The sequence below is a fragment of the Leptodactylus fuscus genome, chromosome 3 (genome assembly GCF_031893055.1).
Source record: "Leptodactylus fuscus isolate aLepFus1 chromosome 3, aLepFus1.hap2, whole genome shotgun sequence".
Lineage (NCBI taxonomy): Eukaryota > Metazoa > Chordata > Amphibia > Anura > Leptodactylidae > Leptodactylus > Leptodactylus fuscus.
The window spans coordinates 81,490,953-81,518,436 of NC_134267.1; the positions used below are offsets into that span (position 1 = coordinate 81,490,953).

Below are 27,484 nucleotides of genomic sequence, written 5' to 3' on the forward strand. Positions count from 1 at the left end.
TTTTTAGAGGCTCCCTCCACCATGAATTGGTCCAAACTGTGTTTTTTAGAGGCTCCCTCCACCATGAATTTGCCCAAACTCTGCTGGTTAGAGGCTCAATCCACCCTGATTTTCAAAACAAATGTTGGTGCCAACCTCAACTTACTACAAGGGCCAAATTCACTGCTGGTGACAAGCTCTCCTCACTCCAAGTGCCAAATACACATGTTTCAAGGTGTTTTCCTACTGTCAGAGAGGTGGTATTGAGTGTGTAAAGTGTGTAGTTGTTGGGCTGTGATGTTGGGGTAATAGAGGGTCTTTGGTGTGTTAGATGCCTCCAGACATGCTTCCCCTGCTGTCCCAGTGTCATTCCAGAGGTGTTGGCATCATTTCCTGTGGTGTCATAGTGGACTTGGTGACCCTCCAGACACGGATTTGGGTTTCCCCCTTAACGAGTATATGTTCCCCATAGACTATAATGGGGTTCGAAACCTGTTCAAACACAGGAACAGTGAGCGGCTGTTCGAATCGAATTTCGAACCTCGAACATTTTAGTGTTCACTCATCTCTAATAGCCTCCTCTTTTTCAAGGGACCAAAAGTAATTGGACAATAGACTCTAAGGGCTGCAATTAACTCTGAAGGCGTCTCCCTCGTAAACCTGTAATCAATGAAGTAGTTAAAAGGTCTGGGGTTGATTCCAGGTGTGTGGTTTTGCTTTTGGAAGCTGTTGCTGTGACCAGACAACATGCGGTCAAAGGAACTCTCAATTGAGGTGAAGCAGAACATCCTGAGGCTGAAAAAAAAAGAAAAAATCCATCAGAGAGATAGCAGACATGCTTGGAGTAGCAAAATCAACAGTCGGGTACATTCTAAGAAAAAAGGAATTGACTGGTGAGCTTGGGAACTCAAAAAGGCCTGGGCGTCCACGGATAACAACAGTGGTGGATGATCGCCGCATACTTTCTTTGGTCAAGAAGAACCCGTTCACAACATCAAGTGAAGTCCAGAACACTCTCAGTGAAGTAGGTGTATCTGTCTCTAAGTCAAGTAAAGAGAAGACTCCATGAAAGTAAATACAAAGGGTTCACATCTAGATGCAAACCATTCATCAATTCCAAAAATAGACAGGCCAGAGTTAAATTTGCTGAAAAACACCTCAAGAAGCCAGCTCAGTTCTGGAAAAGTATTCTATGGACAGATGAGACAAAGATCAACCTGTACCAGAATGATGGGAAGAAAAAAGTTTGGAGAAGAAAGGGAACGGCACATGATCCAAGGCACACCACATCCTCTGTAAAACATGGTGGAGGCAACGTGATGGCATGGGCATGCATGGCTTTCAATGGCACTGGGTCACTTGTGTTTATTGATGACATAACAGCAGACAAGAGTAGCCGGATGAATTCTGAAGTATACTGGGATATACTTTCAGCCCAGATTCAACCAAATGCTGCCAAGTTGATCGGACGGCGCTTCATAGTACAGATGGACAATGACCCCAAGCATACAGCCAAAGCTACCCAGGAGTTCATGAGTGCAAAAAAGTGGAACATTCTGCAATGGCCAAGTCAATCACCAGATCTTAACCCAATTGAGCATGCATTTCACTTGCTCAAATCCAGACTTAAAGGGGCTCTATCAGCAAAATCATGCAGATAGAGCCCCACATATGCGTGCATAGCCTTTAAAAAGGCTATTCAGGCACTGTAAAAGTTAAATTAAACTACCCCGCCGTTTTAAAATAATAACTTAAAAAAGAATGTTCTCTACTTACGGAACGTGCACCCTGGGCGGGCATCTGGGTGTGTCTTCATCTTCTTCCCCGCCTCTTCTTCCTCTGACGTCTTCGGGTCCCGTCCTCCTCCGGCGCTTGCTCGCGGACACTGATAAAAAAAAAATAGCCCGGGCGCATGCGCAGTAGCACGCGGCTTCTACTACGGCTACTGCGCATGCGCCCGGGCTATTTTTTTTTTTATCAGTGTCCGCGAGCAAGCGCCGGAGAAGGACGGGACCCAAAGACGTCAGAGGAAGAAGAGGCGGGGAAGAAGATGAAGACACACCCAGATGCCCGCCCAGGGTGCACGTTCCGTAAGTAGAGAACATTCTTTTTTAAGTTATTATTTTAAAACGGGGGGGTAGTTTAATATAACATTACCGATGCCTGAATAGCCTTTTTAAAGGCTATGCACGCATATGTGGGACTCTAGCAGCATGATTTTGCTGATAGAGCCCCTTTAAGGCGGAAAGACCCACAAACAAGCAAGACCTGAAGGCTGCGGCTGTAAAGGCCTGGCAAAGCATCAAGAAGGAGGAAACCCAGCGTTTGGTGATGTCCATGGGTTCCAGACTTAAGGCAGTGATTGCCTCCAAAGGATTCGCAACAAAATATTGAAAATAAAAATATTTTGTTTGGGTTATGTTTATTTGTCCAATTACTTTTGAGCTCCTAAAATGTGGAGTGTTTGTAAAGAAATGTGTACAATTCCTACATTTTCTATCAGATATTTTTGTTCAACCCTTCAAATTAAACGTTACAATCTGCACTTGAATTCTGTTGTAGAGGTTTCATTTCAAAACCAATGTGGCATGCAGAGCCCAACTCACGAAAATTGTGTCACTGTCCAAATATTTCTGGCCCTAACTGTATATATTATATGAGGTAATGATATGAGTATTGTAAAAATAATCATTTATTTTTCTACATAGTCTCCTAACAAGTCTATACATTTAGTCCATCTCTTTTCTAAACTTAGAATTCCCTTAGAAAAAAAAAATCTTGACCCTCAAAAAAATCTCCAACAGCTGTTATCACGTCGCTATCGTCGTCAAATTTCTTGCCCCGGAGGTGTTCCTTGAGCCGAGGAAAGAGAAAGTCACTGGGGGCTAGATCTGGCGAATGGTGGGGGGGGGGTTCCACCAGTTCAAAGCCCACTTCTTGGACGGCAGCCACGGCAATTGCAGCTTTGTGACCCGGCGCGTTGTCTTGGTGAAACAGCACTCCAGCCCGCAGTTTGCCGCGCCTTTTCTCCTTGATAGCCTGCTGCAATCATCATATTTGTTCTGCATAGTAGGAGCCCGTAATAGTGGCTCCCTTCTCCAAATAGTCCACCATAATAATTCCTTCAGCGTCCCAAAAAACGGACGCCATAACTTTCCCTGCTGAGCTTGACACTTTGAATTTCTTCGGCGTTAGTTCGTTGGCTCCTTTCCATGTCATCGATTTGTTGTTTAGTTTCAGGATCAAAGTGGTGGATCCAGGTCTCGTCCATGGTCACAAAACATGACAAAAAATTTTCTTGGTCTGCTTGGAACTTTTCAAGATTTGCTCTTGAAATGTCGACTTGTTTCTTCTTTTGCTCGTCGGTTAAGATTCTCGGCACCCAACACGTGGAGACCTTTCTCATATGCAATTCGTTCGCAAGGATTCTTTGAATACTGCCATATGAGATCCCTGTAACATCAGCTACATGTCTGATAGTCACTCTTCGATCTGCCAATACAACTTTTTTCACGTTATCTTCAGTGAGGGACGTGGATGGGCGTCCTTCACGATGTTCATCTTCCGTCGAAGTTCTTCCCAGCTTAAACTCCTAGGCCCAGCGTGCAACTGTGGAATATGGAGGAGAAGAGTCCCCCAATGTTTCCACCAAGTCGCTGTGTATGTCTTTTGTAGACATTTTTTTTCAAGCAGAGGTATTTGATGACAGCTCTGATTTAGTCCATTTTGATGTTCACTCCTCGGCAGTTTGTATTCAAATGAATGTAGCTCCCGGAAATCGTGGCCTATTTAAGTGATTTTTTTTTTCCTGAATTAGTGGGTACCTAAGCGAGTAGAGGACATTTTATTTTTGTGTGCACTAGAAATAATCGTTTATCAATACTTTTGTATCACCCATCGTGTGTGTGTGTGCATCACATTTTGCATTCAGCAAAAAATTAGTCACTGAAAAAAAGAGATCTGAGTACAACCAGGAAAGCATCTTGCTGTCTATCCTATCAGCAATAACATAAGCAGTGAGTCAGAAGTAGATAAAAATAGACAATTCTTTCGCTTATTGTAAGCTGTAAGAAGCTTCAGATTCCTCGCTGTGCAGTGTATAGATGGGGATACATGCAAAGTTTGTGAACAAACCTGGCCCTCCAACCTCAATTCAAAATGTTCTCATCTTGAGCTTGTTTGTTTATAAAGATGGAACTTCCCTAGTAACAACGTGTGAACAGCAAGTTAGCAAGAAGGGAGACACCTAATGGCACACATTTTAGGGAGGGTTTTCAGGAAGACTACAGCAAGTGTTTTACATTTTGGTCCAGAATCACATGCTCTATTAAATGAGACTAAGGGTAACTACATACGTAGCTGTCCATGGGTTAGCTAGATTTAGCGGCTTGAACGTCTTGCTAGGAGTGGGACTCCTAGCATCCTATTTATCTTTGATGGTAGGAATATCTACCTCCCAGCAACATACTGTCCTGTACCAATTACAGTATGGGACAGTATGTTGATGGGAGGCAGGAACTCCTAACATCAGAGATAACTATATTGCCAGGAGTCCCGCTTCCAGCATGAAGTTCAAGCCGGTAGATCTGTCTAACACATGGACCGAGTTTCAAAGGTAAAACTCGGTCGTGTGCAGTTACCCTAAGTTAGGGACCATTTAATAGAAAAAAAAAATTTAAATAGAATCTTCACAAAGTAACTTTCCAAAAGTGCATAAAATGTCAACAAAACAAATCCCATCCACATTGTGCCTTAAAAAAAAAAAAAAAAAAAACTGTGTAAAGCTTCTTGTCAATTTTTGCTACAGGTTTACTTACAGATTTCAACCTTTGGTATACAAGACAAGGTTGCAGAGAAATCTAATTTCAGGTTGTTTTTGCCACAATGATTTCATAGTGGAAAATGAAGCTGACTGTCCTTGCGTACATTCAGTGGTGTTTGTGTAACCTTAGCCTAAACCTGTAAAATACTACAATACTGATAGTACTGCAATTATATCTCAACACAATCTCCAAACATAGTACTATCATGTTATCTTAAAGCGGTTATCCTTTTTTTGCAACTTCTTACCATTAGGCAGACAATGCTTTCATTGTCTGATTATTGGATTCTGTTTTATGTGACTGCTTGCCCAAGTATTTCCACCAAGATAATCATTCATCATATAATAGTGTAATATTGCAGGGGTAATGTATGTTTGTTAGCTAGAGAATAGAGCTGCTACGATTTCTCTGTTATGGTGGTACCAGATAATGTGTGTGAGGTGACTGTAGCTGTATTCAGTCTCCGGGCCGCCAGTACTTTCACATCTCAATAACTGAAGCACTGATTCATTTCAGCTATAGTCAATTACCGGTTGTGCAGGTTTGCGGTTGCCATGTGGCCAGTAATAATATACAGCTAAAATGAATCAGTGTTTGACTTACAAATAAGTGAAAGTACCAAGGGCCTGGGAACTGGATGGCACTAACTTTAACTCAATGTGCTTCAATGTGGAGGAAGAAGATAACCTCTGGATTGTTAAATTTTTTTATGGCTCAATATCAGTTTCCTAAGCGTATAATCCATTATTGTCTGTAGACAAGGCAATTTTGATTTTGGTATTCATTGCTGAATTTTTGGATATGCATTTTGAAAATAATAAAAATGTCCATTTGCTGTGATTTTTTTTTGTTTGTGGAGGAAAGATTTACACACTCCTCTTACCAAACATTTACCGTAAATAGGGGCTTACGACACTTCCTTTCAAGGCTATGTTTGAACAATTTAAGCCTAAGAATCCAGAGGTCGTCTGGATAATGATTGATTAGAACTTGCAACTCTGTTTGCTGATCGACTTTGTGTCCATCACATAAAATACATTTAAGTTAGAGTTCTCCACTCATTCTTAAAACTCACCTAAAATGATCACTAGCAAATTGATGTTTCTCCTTCTTTTCATGCCTTGTGCAGGTAAGATATTTCAATGTGAATTAACAGATCTGCCAAAAATTCATAAAATATAGCGTTTTATTGCCGTCTCAGCTGTGAATGCTTAGTTTTTTTGGTTGTTCTTAGTAAAGAGCACATGGTATCCAACATAGTTAGAGAAATGCCTTGAATTCTTCTTATTGCTAAAATTAATAACTATATACTAACATTTGCACTGTTCGCAATAATCCAAAAAAAATATCAGAATATGGGGAAATAGAACAGCAGCGTGCCCTTCTCTGCTTACATATGAGGCATACTAAAAAGGAGAGCCCTGAGCTTCTCCATATTGCCTATGCAGTCACAAACTGAGCTAAGCCTCAATTTCTGTATCGTTTTTGGAATTTTAAAAAAAAATCATGTTAAAAGCTTATGATTCATCTATGTAATTAATGGATTATGCATGAAAACTGATATAAGTACAGTCCAATGCAAACCAGATTCTGGGAGAATGGTTCTTTGGCACTTACATTGAAACAATACAATGTACAGGTATATATGAATTTAGCTTTGTATACTTAGTAGCAATAACTACTTTTAGTAAGTCATTTGGATTGATATTATAGCATATAATGGAAAACAAAGACAAACTTAGGCCGGTGCCCCACCTGGCGTAACCGCTGCATTTTGGCCTCGACATAAACGCTGCAGAAAAAACTGCAGCATTTTACAGTTCCTGCAAAGTGGATGGAATTCTGGTAAATCCCATCCACATTGCAGAAAAATACACACCGTGGAAATGCAGCAATTTCCAAACCGTTCTGTTTTTGGAAAGTGCAGCATGTCAATTATACCTACGGAATTATTTCCATATAGGTAAAATGTAAGCAAAAAGATGAAAACTCTGAAAACTTTCTTTGAAAAGTGCTGCAGGAAAAAACACAACGCGTTTTTCCCACATCGCTTTTTCACTGTGGCCCGTTACGTGGGGCCTTAGCCATGGGTTTACTTTTGTTAATGCTTTTAGCATACATTTTCAGCACCAAAACCCTCACCGAAAAAAAAAAACAGTCATTATATTCTATATTACAACAATGAATCTCTTTAATCCATTTGTACACTGGTGGATATTAATACTCAGTTCTCTTCACTAACAATGGTATAACTCAATATCTAAGGAGTGATATAGTGGGACAAATAGAGTGGTTAACTGCATCATAACCATAAACCAATCTCAAACAGAAGACAAACTTTCACACTCTCTATCTATTCCACTGTGCATTCTATGGGTCCATTCACACGTAAACATGCGCTCATTTTGACACACTACACATGTAAAGAATACACGTGTATATATAAAATGTAATTGAAGTCAATGGGAGTCTTATTTTCACACGTGTATTCTTTATACGTTTATTGTGCCAAAATGAGCGCGCGTTTACTCCGTGTGAATAGACCCCATCTGTTCCACTATTTATTGCTTTAGCTGTTTACTGCCATTCATATATTGATAGTTCTGTTTTTACATCGCTTGTTTCAATTACTACTCTATTCGTTTGTCCCCTGTGTACATGTGATTCTTCAGATATTCTGCTATTTCACAGTCCTAAGTAGCCTCGAAAGCTTGTTATTTGTCTTCATCTTTTCAGTTATCAATTAAAAAGTATCAACTACTAAAGATTGTCACGTTTTATCATTTCAATAGAAAACTGGATTACAAGGAATAATAAATCAGCCCTTGAATCTTTATTTTTCCCTGTTTAAGCACATTGCTCAAAAACCTAAGTCAATTGCAATAGAACTGTGTGGACCTTGGACCAAAAGGCCGTTCACCCCTGTATGTAAATAATATACAGTACTCACCTAAAATTTGATTATGGTAATTCTAAAGCAAAATCTGATTAAATTATATTATTTCTATATGTTTTGTAGATGGTATTTAAGGATGACCCGTCAATATTGTTGAATTTGTAGTTTTAATAAATACTTTGTATTCTTCATGCGTCCTAACCTCTTAACGTTGAGTTTATTGTAATATATATGGCTGCTTCCAACTTAGTTTTTCACCTTAAATTCAACTTCTGTTACCCCCTGTCAAGCTTGCATGAAGCTATTTCCCTGCATATAGTTTTACATTCAATGAAATCTAATACATCAAGTCTGTCATTGTTAGAGCTGCTCTTTTTCTATGACATAGCTATGAAAAACTCTTTAGGACGGGGCACTGCATAGTGTAAACGCTGCAATTTTTACATTAACTGCAGTATTCTACATTAAAGGGGTTTTCCCATCTCCTTATTTCAGCAGCCTTGCCTGCTGTCTCCTCTTCTCACTTGCTGTATTCCCCTCCCTCCAAGCTCGCTGAACAGGACACTATGAAGTATCACAATACTTATGATTACTAGAAATCTAATATAAATGCAGATCAGATAATATGCACGCGCTTCCAGAGAAACCTGACTGAGTGTTATCTGCGTGTTTACATAGAGAGATAACAGACTTTATCAGCAACCTACAATTAGCTGGACAGATTGGCAGAGCTGTAGATACCAGAGAGTGCAGTGAGTGACCTCACTTGTCCTATCACACTGGTCCGTGGATCAGTGGCAGATTCAAGCTTTGCGGGGCCCTGGGCAATTGACTTTGGTGGGGCCCTACTTACTGGGGGGTATGGTCCCCCCTAGGATTTTTTGAAAAAATTAGCCCTAAAAATGTATTTTTGAGGCTTTTTTTTAAACTAGTTCCCGTGTCTGCACCACACATGTGACCTAGCTTCCTGCTCTCAGGTAGAGGAGGGGAAATGAGTGAGGTATGTGAAGGCTGGGGGACTGGTCTCACCATCTATTTATAAAGTTGTTTGTCCGATGCTTAGCTGCATCAGGAGCGCGCATGCAAAGCCAGCTTTGCATATGAAACCCCGCCCACTAATTGACACAAGAAAACCAGGAAGAAAGAAGAGTTTACAGCAGCGAAGAATGGTGAGTAAGGGACATGGGAATACCCCTTTAGGGGCCCCGTGCTTCTAACTGACCAACTCAACCTGCGTTTTGTTAGGTCCGGGCCGCGACGGCGGGCGCGGGGCCCCGGGCAGTTGCCCGGTTTGCCCAGCCCTGGATCCACCCCTGCCGTGGATACCCCTTTAACTGCAAAGTGGATGTGATTCTGGTTAATACCACCCACACATTGCAGATAATAACCCACAGCGGACATGCTGGGATTTAAAAAACGCTTGCTTTTTGGCAAATTGCAGCATTTCACTGAAAAATGATGCAGGAAAAACCACAATGTGTTTTTGCAGCAGCTTTTTTTTTTTTCTTGTGGCCTCACACGTGGGGCCTTAGCCTAACATGGACCTGTTATTTCTTCTAAATACTTGTTTTAGGACATATTTAAATATTTCTGAAATAGCATCTTTCTTTGTGTTGTGCCATTCTTCTGGTATTTCTCCCAAAAATGTATGAATATCTGGCTGTTACCATTCACTTTCTGTAAAGGGTGTGCCCTATACTGTCTGACACTGTCACCACTGACTGGACAGTATCATTGTGTGAAGGGACACAGCACCAACTGTTAACATACAGGTAACATCTAGTTAGCAATTTATTAATGCATTTATAATGTTGATAACAAAGGAACTGTTAAAAGATAAGAGATGCTCCAGAATTTGTATCTGGGCAGTATGGTGGCTTAGCACCTTACAGCATTGGAGTCCTAAGTTCAACTGTGACCAAGGACAATATCTGTAGAGTTTGTATGTTCTCCCCGTGTTTACATGGGTTTCCTCCCACGCTCTAAAGACATACTGATAAGGAATGTGACACTGAGCCCTGTTTCGACAGTGACTGACAATGTCTGTAAAGCGCTCCATAATATATTGGTACTATACAAGTAAGAGAAATAAATACATGAAGAATACAATCATTTGCAAAAATATATGTACCAGAAGGGGTGATATGTCCTCTATCAGTATATCAAATTTAAACAATATACCAGTAATTCAATTATTTTTGGCATTCAAACTACCATAATCAAATTTTAGAAGAGTATATTGATAGTTGTGGTATGTTTTATACTTTTTTGGTACAAGCTCTACACCGCTCTATTGTGCTCAGCCTTTCAACTTTGGGGTGATAAGAAAACAAAGAAAATGGGTACAAGAAACCAATAATAAAGAGGGTGCTAGCTCCATAGGACACAATCATTTACCTTTTGGGATTGACAATGAAGGGGTTTGTATGTCTTATTCAACACCCTGCTTTGTTCATCTTATGGATGTTTTTAATTGGTTTTATTTGTCTTAAAGGGATTCTATCACACATAGAAGTAGCCTTAAGAAAGGTTATTCACCTACCTTTAGAAGTCTTCTCCAGGCCGCTGTTCGGTAGATATTCCAGTTTTCTTCTGTATGCAAATGAGATTTCTCACAGCACTGCGGGTGGTCCGCTGTTTTCAAACCGCACTGGGGGTGTCTGCTGTGCTGCCTCCATCATATTCTGGCACACCTCTCTGCTGCATCCTCTGCGATGTCTTCTTTCAGCAGTGTCCGTGGCTATTGTCCGTACAAGATTATAGCAATGGACACTAGCTGGTCCGTTTGCAAATTCCATTCATTTCAAAGAGATTTTATCTTGTGTCCGTTAGTGTCCATTTACAACCATGTCCGTTATTTCAAGCGGACAAAAAAAATCCTACATGCAGAACTTTTATGTCCGTTTGAAAAAATGGACAGCAAGTGTCTTTTTTTTTTTTTTTTTTTTTTTTTTTTTTTTTTTAACATTGAGGTGTATGGACAACGGACATATAACAGACAGTAACCGGTAGCCATCAGTTATTGTCTTTTTTTTTTTTTTTTTTTAAACGGACACCTTCTGAGTGGACACCAACAGTAGTGTGAACCTTACCTTAGTCTTAAAAAAAACATGATTCTAATGATAGAATCCCTTTAATTATACATGTCTGTATAATAAAGATTTGTTGTGTGTCCTCAGTTTTGGTGCTCTATTATTGGTTGTGCCCATTTTTTATTTTCCACACTGGGGTGTCTTCCATATCGGGGTGCTGCATTAATGTGTGTTTATGCGTGTTCCCTCACCCTAAAATCACTTGTCACTATTTCTGTCATCCTCATTGTCTTGGGAATCTGAAATAAACACTATTTTGTTTAACAGTTTTAAGTGATGAACTTGATGCCTATGTAAAAACTGAAGGAGCATGGATGGTGGGTAGACAAAGAAATTTTTACACATCGGAAAATGATTTGGAATGTGCCAAGTTGTGTGACGCAGAACAGAAGTTCACTTGTAGGTAAGTTGTACATAAATCCTAATTCATGTGCAGGGACAAATAATTGAGCCAATGTATTGATTCTTAGAGAGACTTTGTGAATCTGTTTTTTAACAATGAGATTTTGTAAACTAAAGAAAACTCTTCGTTAAAAACATCAATGAAAAATAATTGAGCATGAGGCCTTGAATGGGTTGTCAGGGTAGCCAACCCAGAATAATCCATTTGTGTTAAGCTGATCACAAAGTGTCTCCCTACTGGAACCCCAGCGATCAGCCATTATCTGTGAGGAAACCTGGCAGAAGGTGCTTTTCTTGTGGAATTACCACTGGGGAAAAGAATCATTACACAGTACCCATTCATTACAATAGGTCCACCACAGCAGAAGACACCTTGGTAACTGATCTGCACTCGGACCAATAGATGAAGATACTTAGCAGCGATGATTCAGGATTTAATAAAACACCATATGAAAATGAGTTTGTAAACGCCACAATCCTTTTAAGGCTGGGACGTTGCTTACATGCTGCAAAAACTGTTGCATCTTTGTAAATTGCAGCATGTCTATTATACCTACGGAAACGCTGTTGTTTTCTTTATAAATATAATAAAAAACAGAGTCCACAGAGGAAAACTCTGTGAAAATCGCTGCAGAAAAAAAAGCGTTACGTTTCCCCTGCGGTCGTTTACGCAGCACTTTTTGGCTGCAGCTCACTATGTGGGTCCTTAGCCTAAAGTTGATTAAGAAACAATAGGCCACAGTTAATAACTTATTGACCACAGACTCCTGGGTAAGGGGGCATTTACACAATGTAACACAGTGCTGATTCTGTCACGATAACTCGCGTAAGAATCAGCGCTGCAAAACAGAATCCCATTGACTTCAATGAGTTCCGTTTAATGCACATTTCACATTGAAATCAATGGGTTAAAAAGCCTCCCATTGATTTCAATGTGTTACGCGCGCTAAACGGAACCCATTGAAGTCAATTGGATTCTGTTTTGCAGCGCTGATTCTGACACTAATCAGAATCAATGCCGCATTACATTGTGTGAATGCCCCCTAACTTGCAATAGGTCTTGGCTTTTGCATACTGTTCTGTCTCTTTACATCTAGATGTAACTCAATGTAAAAAGAAACATTTTCTTATTGACTTCTCTATTGGCTACTGAAAAAAGACAAAAGACCATCATCATTAAGATGAATAGAGAAAATCTACTAATATATGCAAGTATATTAATTGAATTTAGGTATGGTTATGTTTGTTGGAAAAAAGTTAAATATGTTGACTTGTACGGTATTTATCATGTTTTCTATCCTTATATGCTGCAAATATTCATTTGAATACATTAGACATATATACAAAAGTTAAATTTTTATATTTGGCTGTTTTCCTAGTGCTGGATTGCTAGATTTATTTACTTATAGTGACTGTACAATGGTGCTTGCTCTGTAATAGATGTACTGAATAAGCAGTTTGTCTGCAATGCACTTAGATTTTGGCTTAATTCAACTATTTACATTCCTTGCAATTTTAGTTAAGAGTATTCCCATCTCCAGGGTCATATATAAACTTGTAGCTCAAGCTAACTGAAGTGTTTTACCCAACACAGTGCTTTATCTACAGTATCTTACACTGTTAGCCAAATTCTGCTCACTATGTCTCATCAGTATTTATAGCTCGCTACCTAGCTAGAAAGCCACCTCTTTATCTAGCAATAGTGGTCAGTTCATGACTTGGTCCCTGTTCCCAACCATCTTCTCTTCTCTCCCTATCTCTGTATATTGCTTTCAGTTGCTGAGCCTTGATAAAGACTAGAACGTTTCTTGAGCAGGGCCTCTATTATCTCTGTATGTATCCAAAGATGAATGTGCAAACACTGAGAACACTGCTGGACTGAGCTAAAAATCAGGGAGTGAAGGGGAAAGGAAACGGGACATGAAACCCTGACATGAGAAAACCCCTCTAAACAAATCTATTATTTCTTTTAGGTCGTTTTTGTATAGCACAAAAAATCAAATTTGTGTTACACTCTTGGACAACCAAAGATCATCACTTCTACATAGAAGAAATGATATAGCTTTGTATGAAAAAAGAAGTAAGTATTAAGTATACGTTTATTGTTTTAAAAAAAACTACAGTTTCTACAATCACTGCTACAGTTTGCACAGCGAGTGAGCAGCGCAACTCATGGTATGTAAAATATTACCGGGCGCCATGCTGTCAGTACAGGTGATCTGGAGATTCAGACCCCTACACATCTAATATTGATGGCTTAACGTAAGGCTATGCCATCAGTACGAGAAACCAGATAACCCCTCTATCTGGCCCCATGCTGTGGAAATGCAGCAGAAAGAAATGCTACATTTTACAGTGCCAGCAAAGTGAATGAAGTTCTGGGTAATCCACTAAGAAAAAAAACATTGCAGAAAAATTACATATTTCAAAAACGCAGCATGTCAATTTTACCTATGGAAATGCTTGCATGTTCCCTACAGATTTAGACAATGAAAAATGCTGTGGAAAACAACGCAATGTGTTTTTGTTTTAATCTGCTGCGTTTTCTGAGCTGTGTACCGTATCGTGGGGCCTTAGCCTAGGGTTTGTTGCAGTACAAAGTTGAATCACTGTGCCAAGCAGCTGTTGTGCCATAAAGGAATAAATATGAACATTTACAGTTACTTCTACATCAGTAGTTTAGTGCCGACAGGTAGTGTTATTTTAGGTAGATTGTTTAGATCTCTAGTGTATTGGAATAAAATAAAATTTACCCCTAGAGGGTTAAGACATTTTCTAACTTCTGTTTTGAATACATTGAAGGGTATAGTCCAGGGGTCAGCAACCTTCGGCACTCCAGCTGCTGTGATACTACAACTCCCAACATGATCCATTCACTTCCATGGGAGTTCCAAGACCAGCAGAGCAAGTATGCGTTCTGTAAGTTGTAGTTTTACAACAGCTGGAGAGCCAAAGGTTTCCTACCCCAGGTTTCCTACCCCTGGTATAGTCCTTTCAACTTTGAAAATTTGCAATTTTCATAAAATTGTCAATTTTTCATTTTTATAAAAAAGACTCTAAATAAATTGATCAAACTTTACCAATAATATATAATGTTTCACAAAAAATAATCTCTGAATTACATGGATAAGCAAAAGCGTTCTAAAGTTATTACTACATAAAGTGATACATGAGAATTGAAAAATGTCAAATGTGGTTGGACAACTTTTGATTTTCTGACAGTATTTGTGTCATTAATAAACTATTTAATATACTTTATTAAAAATCTTGGCTACTTTGTGTGAAATCACGCACCTCTTAATTTCCCTTGCTTCTTCATTGAGAGCTGCTCCTGCTTTTCACTGAGTAAGCCGGGTTGAATGAATGGCATGGCCAGGTAAATGGATGGCATGGCCAGTTAAGTGAGCAGCACAGTCGGCGCACTGGCAACACATGGATGTCATCCATGTACCGTCCATGCACATGTCATGTTTCCCTGGCCCCATTCATTCAATGAATTAAGAATGGCTACAGAATCAGGCAGGACCTGTTACAGACTGTTGGCCCGCACACTGGACTGTGTAACTCATGATCATGTGTACGAGCCCACAGAAATGAATGCTTTCCCACAGAAATGAATGCACACTGACCTAGCACAAGGTGCTTAACTGTATATGCAGTACGGGCTTAGAATACAGCTCTGTTAAAAATGTAAAAAAAATGAGGGGAGAGTCACCAACTTGCCCTTGGTGTCATATGAAAAAGGTTCTTCTCACACACTGAGGCTGCAATGCTATCTATATTATTTTTAGAGATATCACCGGTTATTATTATTGCTTACTTATATAGCACCATTAATTCCATGATGCTTTATATTTGATGGTTTACATACAGTACACAACCAATACAAACAAATATAATACTAACAATGCCAGACTGGCACAGTGGGGTAGAGGGCCCTGCCTGTAACGGCTTACAATCTATGAGGGAAGAGGGATAGAGACAGAAGTTGAGGGTAGAGACTGTTCAGATGGTGGTGTGGTGGCAGTAGCATTATAGGAGATTGTAGGCCTTCCTGAATAGGTGAGTCTTCAAGGCCTTCTTGAAGCTTGTGATTGTGGGGGTCAGTCTTATGTGTTTTGGTAGTGACTTCGAGTATGGGGGATGCACAGGAGAAATCTTGGAAACGGTTGTGTGAAGAGCAGATGAGGGCAAAGCGGAGTAGGAGGTCTTTGGAGGATCTGAGGTTACGTGTGGGCAGGTAGCGAGAGATTAGGTCAGAGCTATATGGAGGGGATAAGTTGTAGATGGCTTTGTATGTTAGCATTACCAACTTGAACTCTATTTGCTGGGCAATGGGTAGCCAGTGAATGGCTTGGCAGAGGGAAGCAGCCAATGAGCAACGGGGGAGAGGTGTATAAAGCGAGCAGTGCAGTTTAAAGTGGACTGGAGGGGGGCGAGAGTATTCTCTGGGAGGCCACGTAGAAGGGTATTACAATAATTTAAGTGGATGATTATGAGGGCATTGACTAGCAACTTTGTAGTTTCAGGGGTGAGTAAACACAGACTGGTTGAAAACAGTCAGGATTAGGATATTTGGATGCAATTGCATAATATATAGTGTATAAACACAGTTACTCAGTGAGGCAGGAACAGCTCTCAATACAGAAGCCAGGAAAGAATAAAGAAATATAGAATTTTAACAGAAAGGAACCAAAATGTGTTAATAAAGTATATTACAAAATGTATCAATAACAAAAATACTGCCAGTAAATCAATGGTTGTCCAAACGTTTGGAGATGAAGGGATTTTATTTTTTTTCTTGTGCGCTTTGTATTTAAGTAATAACGTTTTGTTAAATGTTGATCAGTTTCTAAATGGATATTTGCTTGTTTTCTCATCATTTACAAATATGTATTATTTATTTTATAGTTTACCTTGAGAATTGCATCACAGGAGATGGAAAAACTTACAGGGGAACAGAATACAAAACCCGCTCTAGGAGAACATGCCAGGAATGGACAGCAACGTCTCCTCACACACCAAAGTAGAATACTATTTAAATTATATAAAGTGAAAATTAAACTTGTATATATACTTATTACATTATATATATTATATATTACATTATATATATTATATTACATTATATATATTACATCACATTAATGTTCAAAGTGGTCATATCTTTGTATGTCTTTAGGAGGCAAAAGTGATTTTATTGTTTTTATTTTTTTGGCTAAATTAATGTAAGCTAGATTTCATCTTATTGTGTGATTAAAGGTCTTCATGACATTTATCAGCATCATATTTATTTATAAACAGGCATGGTGTTTGCCATGTGGTCCGCATGTGTCATGTGACTAGGCACTTACCTTTTTGCTAACTGAATGCAGAAAGTCACATGAAATGTGAGAGTTAAGGAGGTGAAGTAGTCAGAACTCTGTAAATTGTATTCAAATGACATATAAAGTGAGCAAAACACCTGAAAAAAAAAAAAATCACAACTTACTCATGCTCCATGAAACACTGAATATTTCCAGCATGTTTTTATTTGTTCCTTGGATCTTATCTATTCTGGTCCACTGCAGCTCATTCTTCTCAAAATAACCTGATAGAACCTTTTTCTTAAATCATCTCCTGCAGCGCTCATATGTGTTGTTGTCATCTCGTATATAAATTCACATTAACCATCGATCATCAGATAACCAAGGTTAATCCCTTTAAGTGCTTAGATGCCCCGTTCTACTCTAGCCACTTCTAAGTCAGTTTCTTGTAGGCTAAGGTTCCAAATAGTAAAACACAGCTAAAACAAGTAGCAAAAAGAAAACCCAGCAAAAACACATTGCTTTTTTCATGCAGCATTTTTTAATTGAATTATTGCTGCATTTTCTCTGCATTTTTTGCTTCCCCCTATTAAATCTTTAGAGACAATGTGATTTTGCAGCTAAAATTGCCATGTTGCATTTTTCTAAAAGCAGCTTTTCCACAATGTGTGGAAAAGCTTACCAAAAACTTTTTACTTTGCTGGTACTATAAAATGCAACATCCTTTCCACAATATGGGGCCTTAGCCTTACACTAGGTTCATACTTCTCTAACGGACCAAAGGAGCAGATAGATGGATCGCTACAACAGCGGTCAAACGGTCCATTCACACGGAGTAAAGTGGCGTTGATTCTGCCACAATAACTCGCGGCAGAATCAGCGCTGATAAAAAGACTCCCATTGACTTTAATGGGTTCCGTCTTCTGCGCAGTACACATTGAAGTCAATGGGAGTCTTTTTTATCAGCCCTGATTCTGCTGCGAGTTATCGTGGCAGAATCAGCGCCACTTTACTCCGTGTGAATGGACCCTTATACGGAGTCAGATGAACCCCATTAACTATAATGGGATCCCTCAGGTGTCTGTTCTTTTAGACTGAAACCACCAGACAAAAAAGTTAGACTTCCACACTGCAACGTCACATCAATGTCTACAAACGGAGACTACATTGCAGATCTGAGTGTAGCAAAGGATGGAATCAAAATTGATGACCACATGAAGCCTTAAACAGATATCCATTTTATACATACCATTTTAATTGGATTTCTTAAGACATGCATCTTTATATTCCATGATTTTATGAAGAAGTGACTAACTGGTTAATATTACTGCGGTCAGCACAATGACTCCAAGTTCAGCGCTGTGGGATGGATTTCCTCATACAAATGTTGCATAATTGTGGTGGAATTTGTACCAAACAACTGTTATAGATGTCTTACACCACATTTATTGATTTAGACAACTTTTGTACCTTGTCTGTCCAGAAAATGGAGGATTTAGAAAGGTGACAGGGCTTAGTTGAAAGGGGTACGTTTTAAGATGCAACACCACATGGCAAACAATAACCCAAAATTATGGCACAAACTAAGTCAACAAATAGGTGGTGTAATGTAAGACTAGACAGTCTATAGATGCAACAGATTTATCATCCAGAATCAGCCATGTGATAAATCTAAAAACTGTGTAAGACTAATTCATTTAAATTTCCACTGGACTAATAAACAGTATTAGCAAATCTGCCCCTGTTTGTCAGTAATTTGTCGCTAAATAAGTAACTGAAAAAATAAGAACCGACAATCGCTTTCTTGCTTGTATTTTAAAATGAGCATTGTCCATTAGAGTGACTCTTGCTTATTACTAGAGTGAGTATTATATATTTTTCTAATAATATTACTCTTGTATTTTCTAGCTATACACCTACTAATTTTCCAAATGCTGGCCTAGATTCAAATTTTTGTCGAAACCCAGATGGCGATCCAAATGGCCCTTGGTGTTACACTACAGACCCGAATCAACGTTTTGAGTACTGTGACATTCCACAATGTGAAGGTCAGAAAGAGATTATTTTTATTAACTGTATACCTAAAGGATGACCTTATTAATAGGCAGAATGTGTGTTTTTGTTTTTTTGGTTTTTTTTTTTTTTTGGGGGGGGTGAGTAGCTTTGGTCTTTGGTAAAACATGAATAACACTGGTTTTCAACATGGTTTACGTTGCAGAGGAATGTTTTCATTGTACTGGAGAAAATTATAGAGGTAAAATTTCAAAAACAAAATCTGGATTGGAGTGTCAGAACTGGAGCTCACAAAAACCTCATGCTCATGGCTACAGACCTGAAAGGTAAAAATAAACAATAAAATAATATAGTACAAAATGTATTTATTTGTGGCAGTTTTTTAACCACTTCAGTACCGGGCCAATTTGTGGTCCAGGACCAGACACATTTTCAGTTTTTTTTTGTATGTGCAGTTTTGAGGGCTGTAACATTTTTCCCGTATGTCTCAGTCAACTAATTTTTGTGTCTTTTTTTCGGGGACACATAGGGCTTTATTTTTTTTTTTTTTTATTTTCGAATGTGTGTTATTTTTTTTCATATCCGGGAAAATATAAACATAATAGAAGGGAAATTGTGTCTGGTTTTCAATTTATTTACTTTTTTATTTAATAACACACTGTCACTGAAAAACTTTATAAAATAATTTTTCCTCTCCATTATGGTCAGTTGCAGGAGGAATACAGCCTGCTGCACGCTGTATACGCAGTATACAGAGCTGATCTGGGTCCTGTAGGACCCAGCAGCTCTTGCAAGATGCTGTTCCCAGCGGATCATGTGACCGCCAGGTCAGAGGGCGGCTGCATCATGGCAGCGCCCATAGCCGTGTATACAGCGCTCATTGTATACACAGCGATCGAGATGGCAGGGAAGGGAGTAAACCTTCCCTGCCATCTCTCTGAGAGCTCTGGCTGAAGTTACAGCCGGCTCCCAGCTTCAGTAGCTGCATGATCTCCGTGCAGCTGCTGTGTTCTGACTGGACGTATCGGTACGTCCTGTCAGAACAAGGCAACCACTTCCCGGATGTATAAAGTCTATGGGCGGTCCGGAAGTGGTTAAACAAATTCCAGCCTGATATAGAACACAAGGCTTTGTTGTCCTCAGTAGAGGCATAACTTTAATCTCATGGGCCCCAATACAAAATCAGTAATGGGGTCTCTATTAACTTGTGCCATTTAGAACAGTGGTATATTTTATGTGGCAGAGAGACCTTTTGGACCCATCAGGGTCCAGGGCCCCTGGTTATCAGGTTTCTGTTCCTATTCATAGGTTTTCTCTAAATCCTTTAATGTAGCAATATTTAACACAATAAAAAACATGCTTTTGCCTCAAGTTGAAGCACCTACCACCTAGGAAGTGTTGCTTTATCATACTTAAATAGTGCCAACCAATTTCATAGCGGTTTATAGATATTGTCATCACTCACTGTCCCAAATAGGGCTCACAATCTAAATTTCCTATCAATATGGGTAAAACCCACACAAACACAGGGAAAACATTCAAACTTATATGCAGATATTGTCCTTGGTCAATATCAAAGCTGGGACCCCAGGGCCACCGTGCTGCATCTCCAGTCAGGTTGTTTTCTTCTGACATGCTGTTTGAGGACAGATCAGTGCTGAAGCCAATCGCAGTCTTCAATGGCGACCTCAGCAAAAACAACTGTGATTGACTCACCTCAGAGTGAGGAATCATTGGTGCAGAGATCAGTGCTGAGGCCTGTGACCTGTCATCAAACAGTGCAGCATAAGTCAACATCACTGGAGAAGTAGCAACACTTCCTACGTAGGCAGCACTGGATGAATAGGTAAGTTATCTGTTTTTTTATTTACTTGCACACATTGCTTCATTTAAGTAGGATTTTGACCAGAATGACATGGCTTCCTAGGCATCAAACCTCATTGAGCCATATATATATATATATAGAGAGAGAACCTGATTTTTGTGGAGCACTGCTTTCATTATTAACCTGCTTGAACCCTTGACCATTTAGTATTTTGCATTTATCTTCAAATGTGTTCCAAAAATCAGTAGATTTGGTATAACTACCATTACTAGAAGTCACCACAAGGTCAAAATATTTTTTCCTTGACATTTAATATTTATAGCATTTAATAAGACCTGAAAACTATTTAATACAGTTTATTTTTCACTCTGCATGTTTGCAAAACATCTGGTTAGTCTCTTTATAAATAGGAGGTATAATAAAATGGATCCATGATCATTGTCATGACACAGGTCTGAATACAGCCTAACAGTAGTGTAGCTTACAGAGCTAGGAGAAATGTATGGTCACCTGCAATTATCATTTTAAAATGTATATACTGAGATATTTTACATAATACGTTGCATTATGAACTACTTCTGAATTATTTTCTACTAAAGTCCACTTAATGAATCCCTAGACTGAAAGGGGTTTTCTGGCCCCAAATGGATATTTCATACTGATTATCTATCCACAGGATAGGTCACCTTTATGTGATCTGTGGGGGCCCAACTCCTGCACCTTGCACAGATCAGCTGCTCTGGCTGACTTTGGGTGCCAGAAGTTATAGCAGCGAATGGAGAGCACATGTAGTAATTGAAATGGAGCCATAGCAATGCAGAGAACAGGACTCCTATTACTCCTCATCCACTGCATGAGCTTTCTGGGGCTTTCAGAACAATTTATCTCTGCAGGGTCCAGGTGTAGGACCAATATGAAATACTCCTTCTGGATACATATGTGCTGTATAGAGAATTTAACCACTTACATTATCCCAGTTTATTATAGTTCACAATCTCAAGTTGTTTATTTATTTAGGAGTGTGGGAGGAAATCAGAGGAAAACTAAGAGTGGCTTTACGTGATCAATATGTGAAAGTAATTATGGACTTAGGACTACTTGTTTTAATATTCTTAGCGTGACAATGAACCAAGAACACATTTATTACATATTAATTCTGTATATCAAAATAATCTTTAATCTTCTTTTTTAGTATTCCAGAGAAGAATCTAATAAATAATTACTGCCGTAACCCAGATGGAGAACCACGGCCATGGTGCTTTACTACTGATCCAAACACACGATGGGAATATTGTAGTGTCCCACGCTGCAGTGAGTTTCAATATTTAGCTCTTTTTCATTAAACTGCCTATCATACTGTATGTTTTAGAATTTTATTATATATATATATATATATATATATATATATATATATATATATATATATCCCCTATATACCGTAAGTAATCTGTCCAATCTGAAGGGATTGGTAACCATTAAGATGGCATATATTGACATAATAAAAAAAATATATATATATATTACTAAATCAAGAATCCATATTGTATTCTGTGGGAGAAATTTATCAATGTTTTGCACCAGAAAGTCTTTTCTGGTGAGCTAGTTTTTGCACAGTTCATTATATGAAAAAATATCAGCTCAACCAGGGTACCACAAGCACCCATTACCTTCAACGAATAAAAACACAAAGTACTTATGATGAAAATTGGCTGCAGAGTTTATTAAAGTTACCAAATAAAAATTCATAATAAATAGTCATACATATGTAAAATAAATAAATAACTGGAATAAAATTTAATCAAAGTCCATAAAATAATGGGTGAGAGGGAGGGGTTTGATTGAAGATCCACCGGTGACTAACAGCGAACAGCTGATAAGCCAGCTATTTAAAGGGATCCTATCATTTAAACACTTTTTTTTTCTAGCTGACACGTCAGAATAGCCTTAAGAAAGGCTATTCGTCTCCTACCTTTAACAGTCGCCTCCGACCTGCCGTTCGGTAGAAATACCGGTTTTTACCGGTATGCAAATGAGTTATTTCGCAGCACTGGGGGTGGGCCATTTGGAGGCGGCCTGTGCACTTGGCTCTTGCTTGCATCCCGATGGCACAGCCGACTGTGCAGACACTGTAGTGTGACCCAAACCAGAAGAAGACGCAGAAGTGGCGGTTGCTGTTGAAGATGGAGGCATCACTGGAGAGAGTTCTCATTTGCATACCAGTAAAATTGGTATTTCTACCGAACAGCGGGACGGGAGACGACTGATAGTTAGGAGATGAATAGCCTTTCTTAAGGCTATTCCGAAGGTCAGCTAGAAAAAAAAGTGTTTAAATGATAGGATCCCTTTTAAACACCAAAACCACGCCCTCTGTACTTGCACTGACAAATTGCTGGACAGCAGACACCTCCTATAAACAAATGTCACAGGTATACACGTGACAGAACATCTGCTTCATTTAACCTGAGTGTGACTCAGCTGATCTTACCTGAGGAAAAAATGGCAGGAAAAACAAAGGAGAAAAAAAGGCGGGAAACAACCTAAAAGAAAAATGATCATCAGTGACAGGAATATGTGTCCCCCAAGCAAGGATGCTCTGGGGCCCTTCTGATTAGAGCTAGATAAGAGAGGGAGTCTGTAACTTAGGCAACCAGCTTTACACACTGAGGAGGCATAATGAGCAATATCCAGCAAACAGCAATGTATTGGGTAAAACATTTCAACTAACTTAAGGTATACAATTAAATATGATCCTGGAGATGGGGAATACCCCCTTAACATCTGTGTCTATGCATTCACAGCAGAGGGAAACCAAAACTTGCTTTATGGTAAGGCCACAGCCATAAAGCACTAAAGAAAAAAACGTGGCAGAAACGTATCATGGTTTTTTCCACAACGCTTTTGACAGAAAGTCCGCTGAGTTTTCCTCTGAGGACTCTTTGATTCTATTACATCTATAAAGAAAATGCCAGCATTTCCATAGGTATAATAAACATGCACAAAATCACTGTAACTTTAGATAAATTGATTCCTATTAACATAAGTCACTGAAAGGGGATTTGACTTATCCACCAAAGGAAAGGAATGTATAAAACTTTACTTTTATTAGATACTCTAAAACATATAACCAAATGTTTAAAACGTGTCATACACCATAACCCGCTGTGCAACGACAGGTAAGTGTATAAAGAGGAGAGCTAGTAGCGCTATCTCTGTTGCGCCCTATATAAATATTATCTCTGCCTCCCTCATCCAATACACGATGTGCACCAGAGACCTCACAGATTTAAATAAGAATGTGACCAGCAATACTGAAAAAAGCTCAATGGAATGCTCCCCCACCCCTCCGAGGATACTGGCCTAACGCCACACCAACAGAGGAGGAAAGGTACCACTGGCTTGGTCACTATTCAGATTATCTGCGTGTGGGTGCTACATCTATAACTGCTTTTATCTGACCCTACGCGTTTCTTCACTCAAAGTGATTCATCAGGGGTCTTTTTTACAAGGTCCTGAACAGGGACAACAGGCAACAGAGATAGCGCTACTAGCTCTCCTCTTTATACACTTACCTGTCGTTGCACAGCGGGTTATGGTGTATGACACGTTTTAAACATTTGGTTATATGTTTTAGAGTATCTAATAAAAGTAAAGTTTTATACATTCCTTTCCTTTGGTGGATAAGTCAAATCCCCTTTCAGTATAATAAACATGCCGTGATTTACAAAAATGTATTGAATATTTTTCTGCAATGTGTGGATGGCATTAGCCAGAAAATTGTTTAAAAAAAAAAAAAAAGCTAAAAAACCCTGTTTTTTCGCAACCTAGGACACCGGCCTGAATCTAGATTCAGGGGCTGGGGTTTACTGGTAAAGGAGGTATGACTTATGATGAGACACCAGAATTATCATACAGAATCATACACATACACTGTGCTGGTATGATATTGGTTTAAAACGAACTAATCTAAGTTTACATTGTCTAAAAGTTAGACATTGACCATTGAAGCGCCATTTCACTAAAAATCTCTTTAGCATGGGGACGATGAAGTTCAACGCTGTTTAACATTCAAGAAATGTTATAGTGCAACTAATGAGACTAACCAAGTGTGTGTGTGTGTATATATATATATATATATATATATATATATATATCATCATACAAAAAAAAAACCCCTAAATATTGTAGACTCAAATAATGACCCTATATGATTTATCGTTCAGTTTTCAATCTGTAGCATGGCAATGTATGCTGCTTTTTTTTACTGGAACTTTCTACCTTCGCAGTACAAAGGTTTTGCTGTGCTTTATGCAGAAGTGTCATCCTGAAAACCAACAGGTTATAGTGAAGCTGTCAGGTCCAACTTGACTTCCAAACCAATAATACTGTCACATGGCTGCCTTTAGAAAGACCAGAAGCATACCTTTGTGGTTACAAACCCATGAAACAATACAGAGATAATCATCTTTTTATGGTTTAGCCATCAAGTTTTCATGGGCGTGCTTTACCTACAAACAGCTATGAGACAGGTAGAATCTGAAAATGTCAAATCACTGCTAAAGCAATGGTGTTGTGAGACAAATGCAAAAGTGAATTGTAGCGTGTCTATAGGCAATTCTAAGAAACCAGGCCCACCTCTGTTGCACTTGAAGGCTATTTGGCATATCTACAAAAATATCATTATCTCTGTACTACTTCATCAGCCACAAAGGTAGCTTCTTTTTCTTCCAGTTGTTAAAAAAAAGCCATAAATTAATAGTACATGTGAATATAGGAAATTTTGTGATGTACATTTTGAAAGAAACCTGTTTCCTTCTCTACTTAATAGCTTGCTATTCTTCTCCTGGTTTTCATTCAGACTGCATATTTATATAGTCTGTCCCTAACACCCAGTAGCCTATGGAAAGAGGATGGAGGAACGGTTAATTGTCGCATTCTGTGGAGTAGTATCTTGAAACTTAGTCATAAGAGCTCCTTGACCCACAATGTAGCAAAGTTTAGCATCTTTTTTTACCTTTTCCCCTCTTCTCCCTACCCTCTCCATAGATTTCTTTGTAAACAGTGACTCTGTTCAAGAAGTGGAGAACAAAGAATAATTCCATAATAAGATATAGTTCAACATTTTTTCTATTAATGTAATATTTATTACATTACTTCTGACTTGTTCTATAATTGGAGGTAGGTTATAAATGCTCTATATAATACACTATTATTAGCCGTGGAGGGATTTTGTACCTGACAGAACACTTTTGAGCAACTTTGAGACAAACCCATCACTGATGGAGAGTCACCAGTGGAGACATCTTATGGTAACCCAGCCCAAGTTTTCCTTCACACATATTGATCTTTCTCAATTTTTTTTTTTTTTTTTTTTTTTTTGGGGGGGGGGGGGGGGGGGTAAAGGAATTTAACAATTCAGCAATTTAGAAATACATGGTGTACCTGTATGTAATGGTGTTGCTGGGACAGTATGGAGAAGGTCAGCGGCAGTGCTCTGTCTATACCTGGTGAGTACCAGCTATATTATACAGCAGGTCCCCAGCACTAACAGCTACGATCAGTGCCTGTATATTACAAAAAAAGACTACAACTTGCCTTGCTTAAAGCAACATACATGGAAATATAAAAAAGCTACAGCTGTCACAATATGGCAACAGAAAGAGAAAGTTTAAAATATTTCAAAGTTTAGATTTTTTGTAAGGATAAGGCCCCATGTAGCGAACCGCAGCCAAAAAGCAAAAATCGATTGCGGTTTATCCTGCAGGGCTTCTCACAGAAAATACGCAGTGTTTCAATAGGTATTATTGACATGCTGCGATTTTCAAAAATGCAATGGTATTTTAACTCTGTCCGCGGCAGATATTTTTCTGCAATGTGTGAATTGAATTTGCGAGAATCCCATACACTTTTCAGGGACTGTAAAACGCTGTGTGCTAAAGGTGTTAAAACATAATAAAAACTCTATCAATTTGGTATCACTGTGATGGTACCTACCTACTGAATATAGGTAACATGTCATTTGTACTGCATGGTGAACGATATGCCATAAAAATAAAGTCTATAAGAAAATTGTGCAACTGTGATTTTTTTTGTTCCTATTTCACTCCATTCTAATTTTTTTTTTCCAGCTTCTCAATAGTTCGAATGAAAATTAAATCATAGCACTATGAAGTACAGTTTGTCCTCATATGACTTTGTAATTATAAAAATAAAAAAGGTATAGATTTTAAAAGTGGAAAGAAAAACAAAAAAGACAAACACAAACTCAGAAAAAAAGATGTGACTTGAGGGGTTAGATGTGTTTTGGAAATTTTTTATTCATCGTTTTTTGTTTGTTTTTTTAAAAAGGAAAGCCTGTTTTGAAAAAAAAAATCTTAAAATTCTCAAATTCAACTGCATTCACAGCAGTTTTTTTTTTTGTTTTTTTTGAAAATGGCAAAAAAAATGCCACATAATGCTATATGTAACACCACCTTGAGCTAAGAAATGTAATGAATATTGTTATATTTTATATAATATTTTTTCTTTTTTCATATTACAGCTTCCAATCCTCCACCATCTCCACCAGGGAAGCAATGCCTATCTGGCAATGGAGAGTCCTACACAGGAAATATTGCTGTAACAGTATCTGGAAAAACATGTCAGGCCTGGAATTCTCAGGAACCGCATAGTCATGCCAGAACTCCAGACAACTATCCTTGCAAGTAAGAGATATTTATTTCAGTTTAATATTTGCAATTCAGTTTACAAAAGCTTCAAGCCAAGAACAGGCTACTATAAATATCTGGACATGAAATATCTGCCCCACTGCCACAAAACATTCACAGCACCTCTTGCAGATGTAGTATTTTTTTTTTTTAAGGGTTTGCTCAATTATAGTATAATCATATTTTGTTACACTTTGTAGTTTACTAATAATGGTCTAAAAAATTACACATTCCAAGTCACTAAAAAAAAAACATATGCTATAATCTATAAAAACTGTTTCTGGTTATTGAAAATTGTGAAAATGAGTATGAGGTAAATACAGCGCTGCTTTTTCTATAATACATAGTGCTTAGTAAGCAAATTGTTAAAATAAGACTAGTGCTACACGAAGAGTCTCAATTCAACAGGTCTGGCTTCTCTGCAACTGCCATGTTGCAATTTTG

At 38.6% G+C, this 27,484-nt stretch overlaps 1 protein-coding gene across 1 annotated transcript in view; it reads left to right on the top strand.

The window, feature by feature from the left end:
- The first annotated feature begins 5,882 nt into the window (after positions 1–5,882).
- LOC142197519 (plasminogen-like) overlaps positions 5,883–27,484 on the top strand; it is a 56,520-nt gene continuing 34,918 nt past the window's right edge. Inside the window, exons 1-8 of the mRNA XM_075267848.1 lie at positions 5,883–5,931; positions 11,058–11,193; positions 13,166–13,272; positions 16,104–16,218; positions 18,407–18,546; positions 18,717–18,837; positions 21,529–21,647; positions 26,875–27,037. Of these exons, the coding sequence (XP_075123949.1) occupies positions 5,883–5,931; positions 11,058–11,193; positions 13,166–13,272; positions 16,104–16,218; positions 18,407–18,546; positions 18,717–18,837; positions 21,529–21,647; positions 26,875–27,037 (950 nt within the window). The remainder of the gene's footprint in view (positions 5,932–11,057; positions 11,194–13,165; positions 13,273–16,103; positions 16,219–18,406; positions 18,547–18,716; positions 18,838–21,528; positions 21,648–26,874; positions 27,038–27,484) is intronic.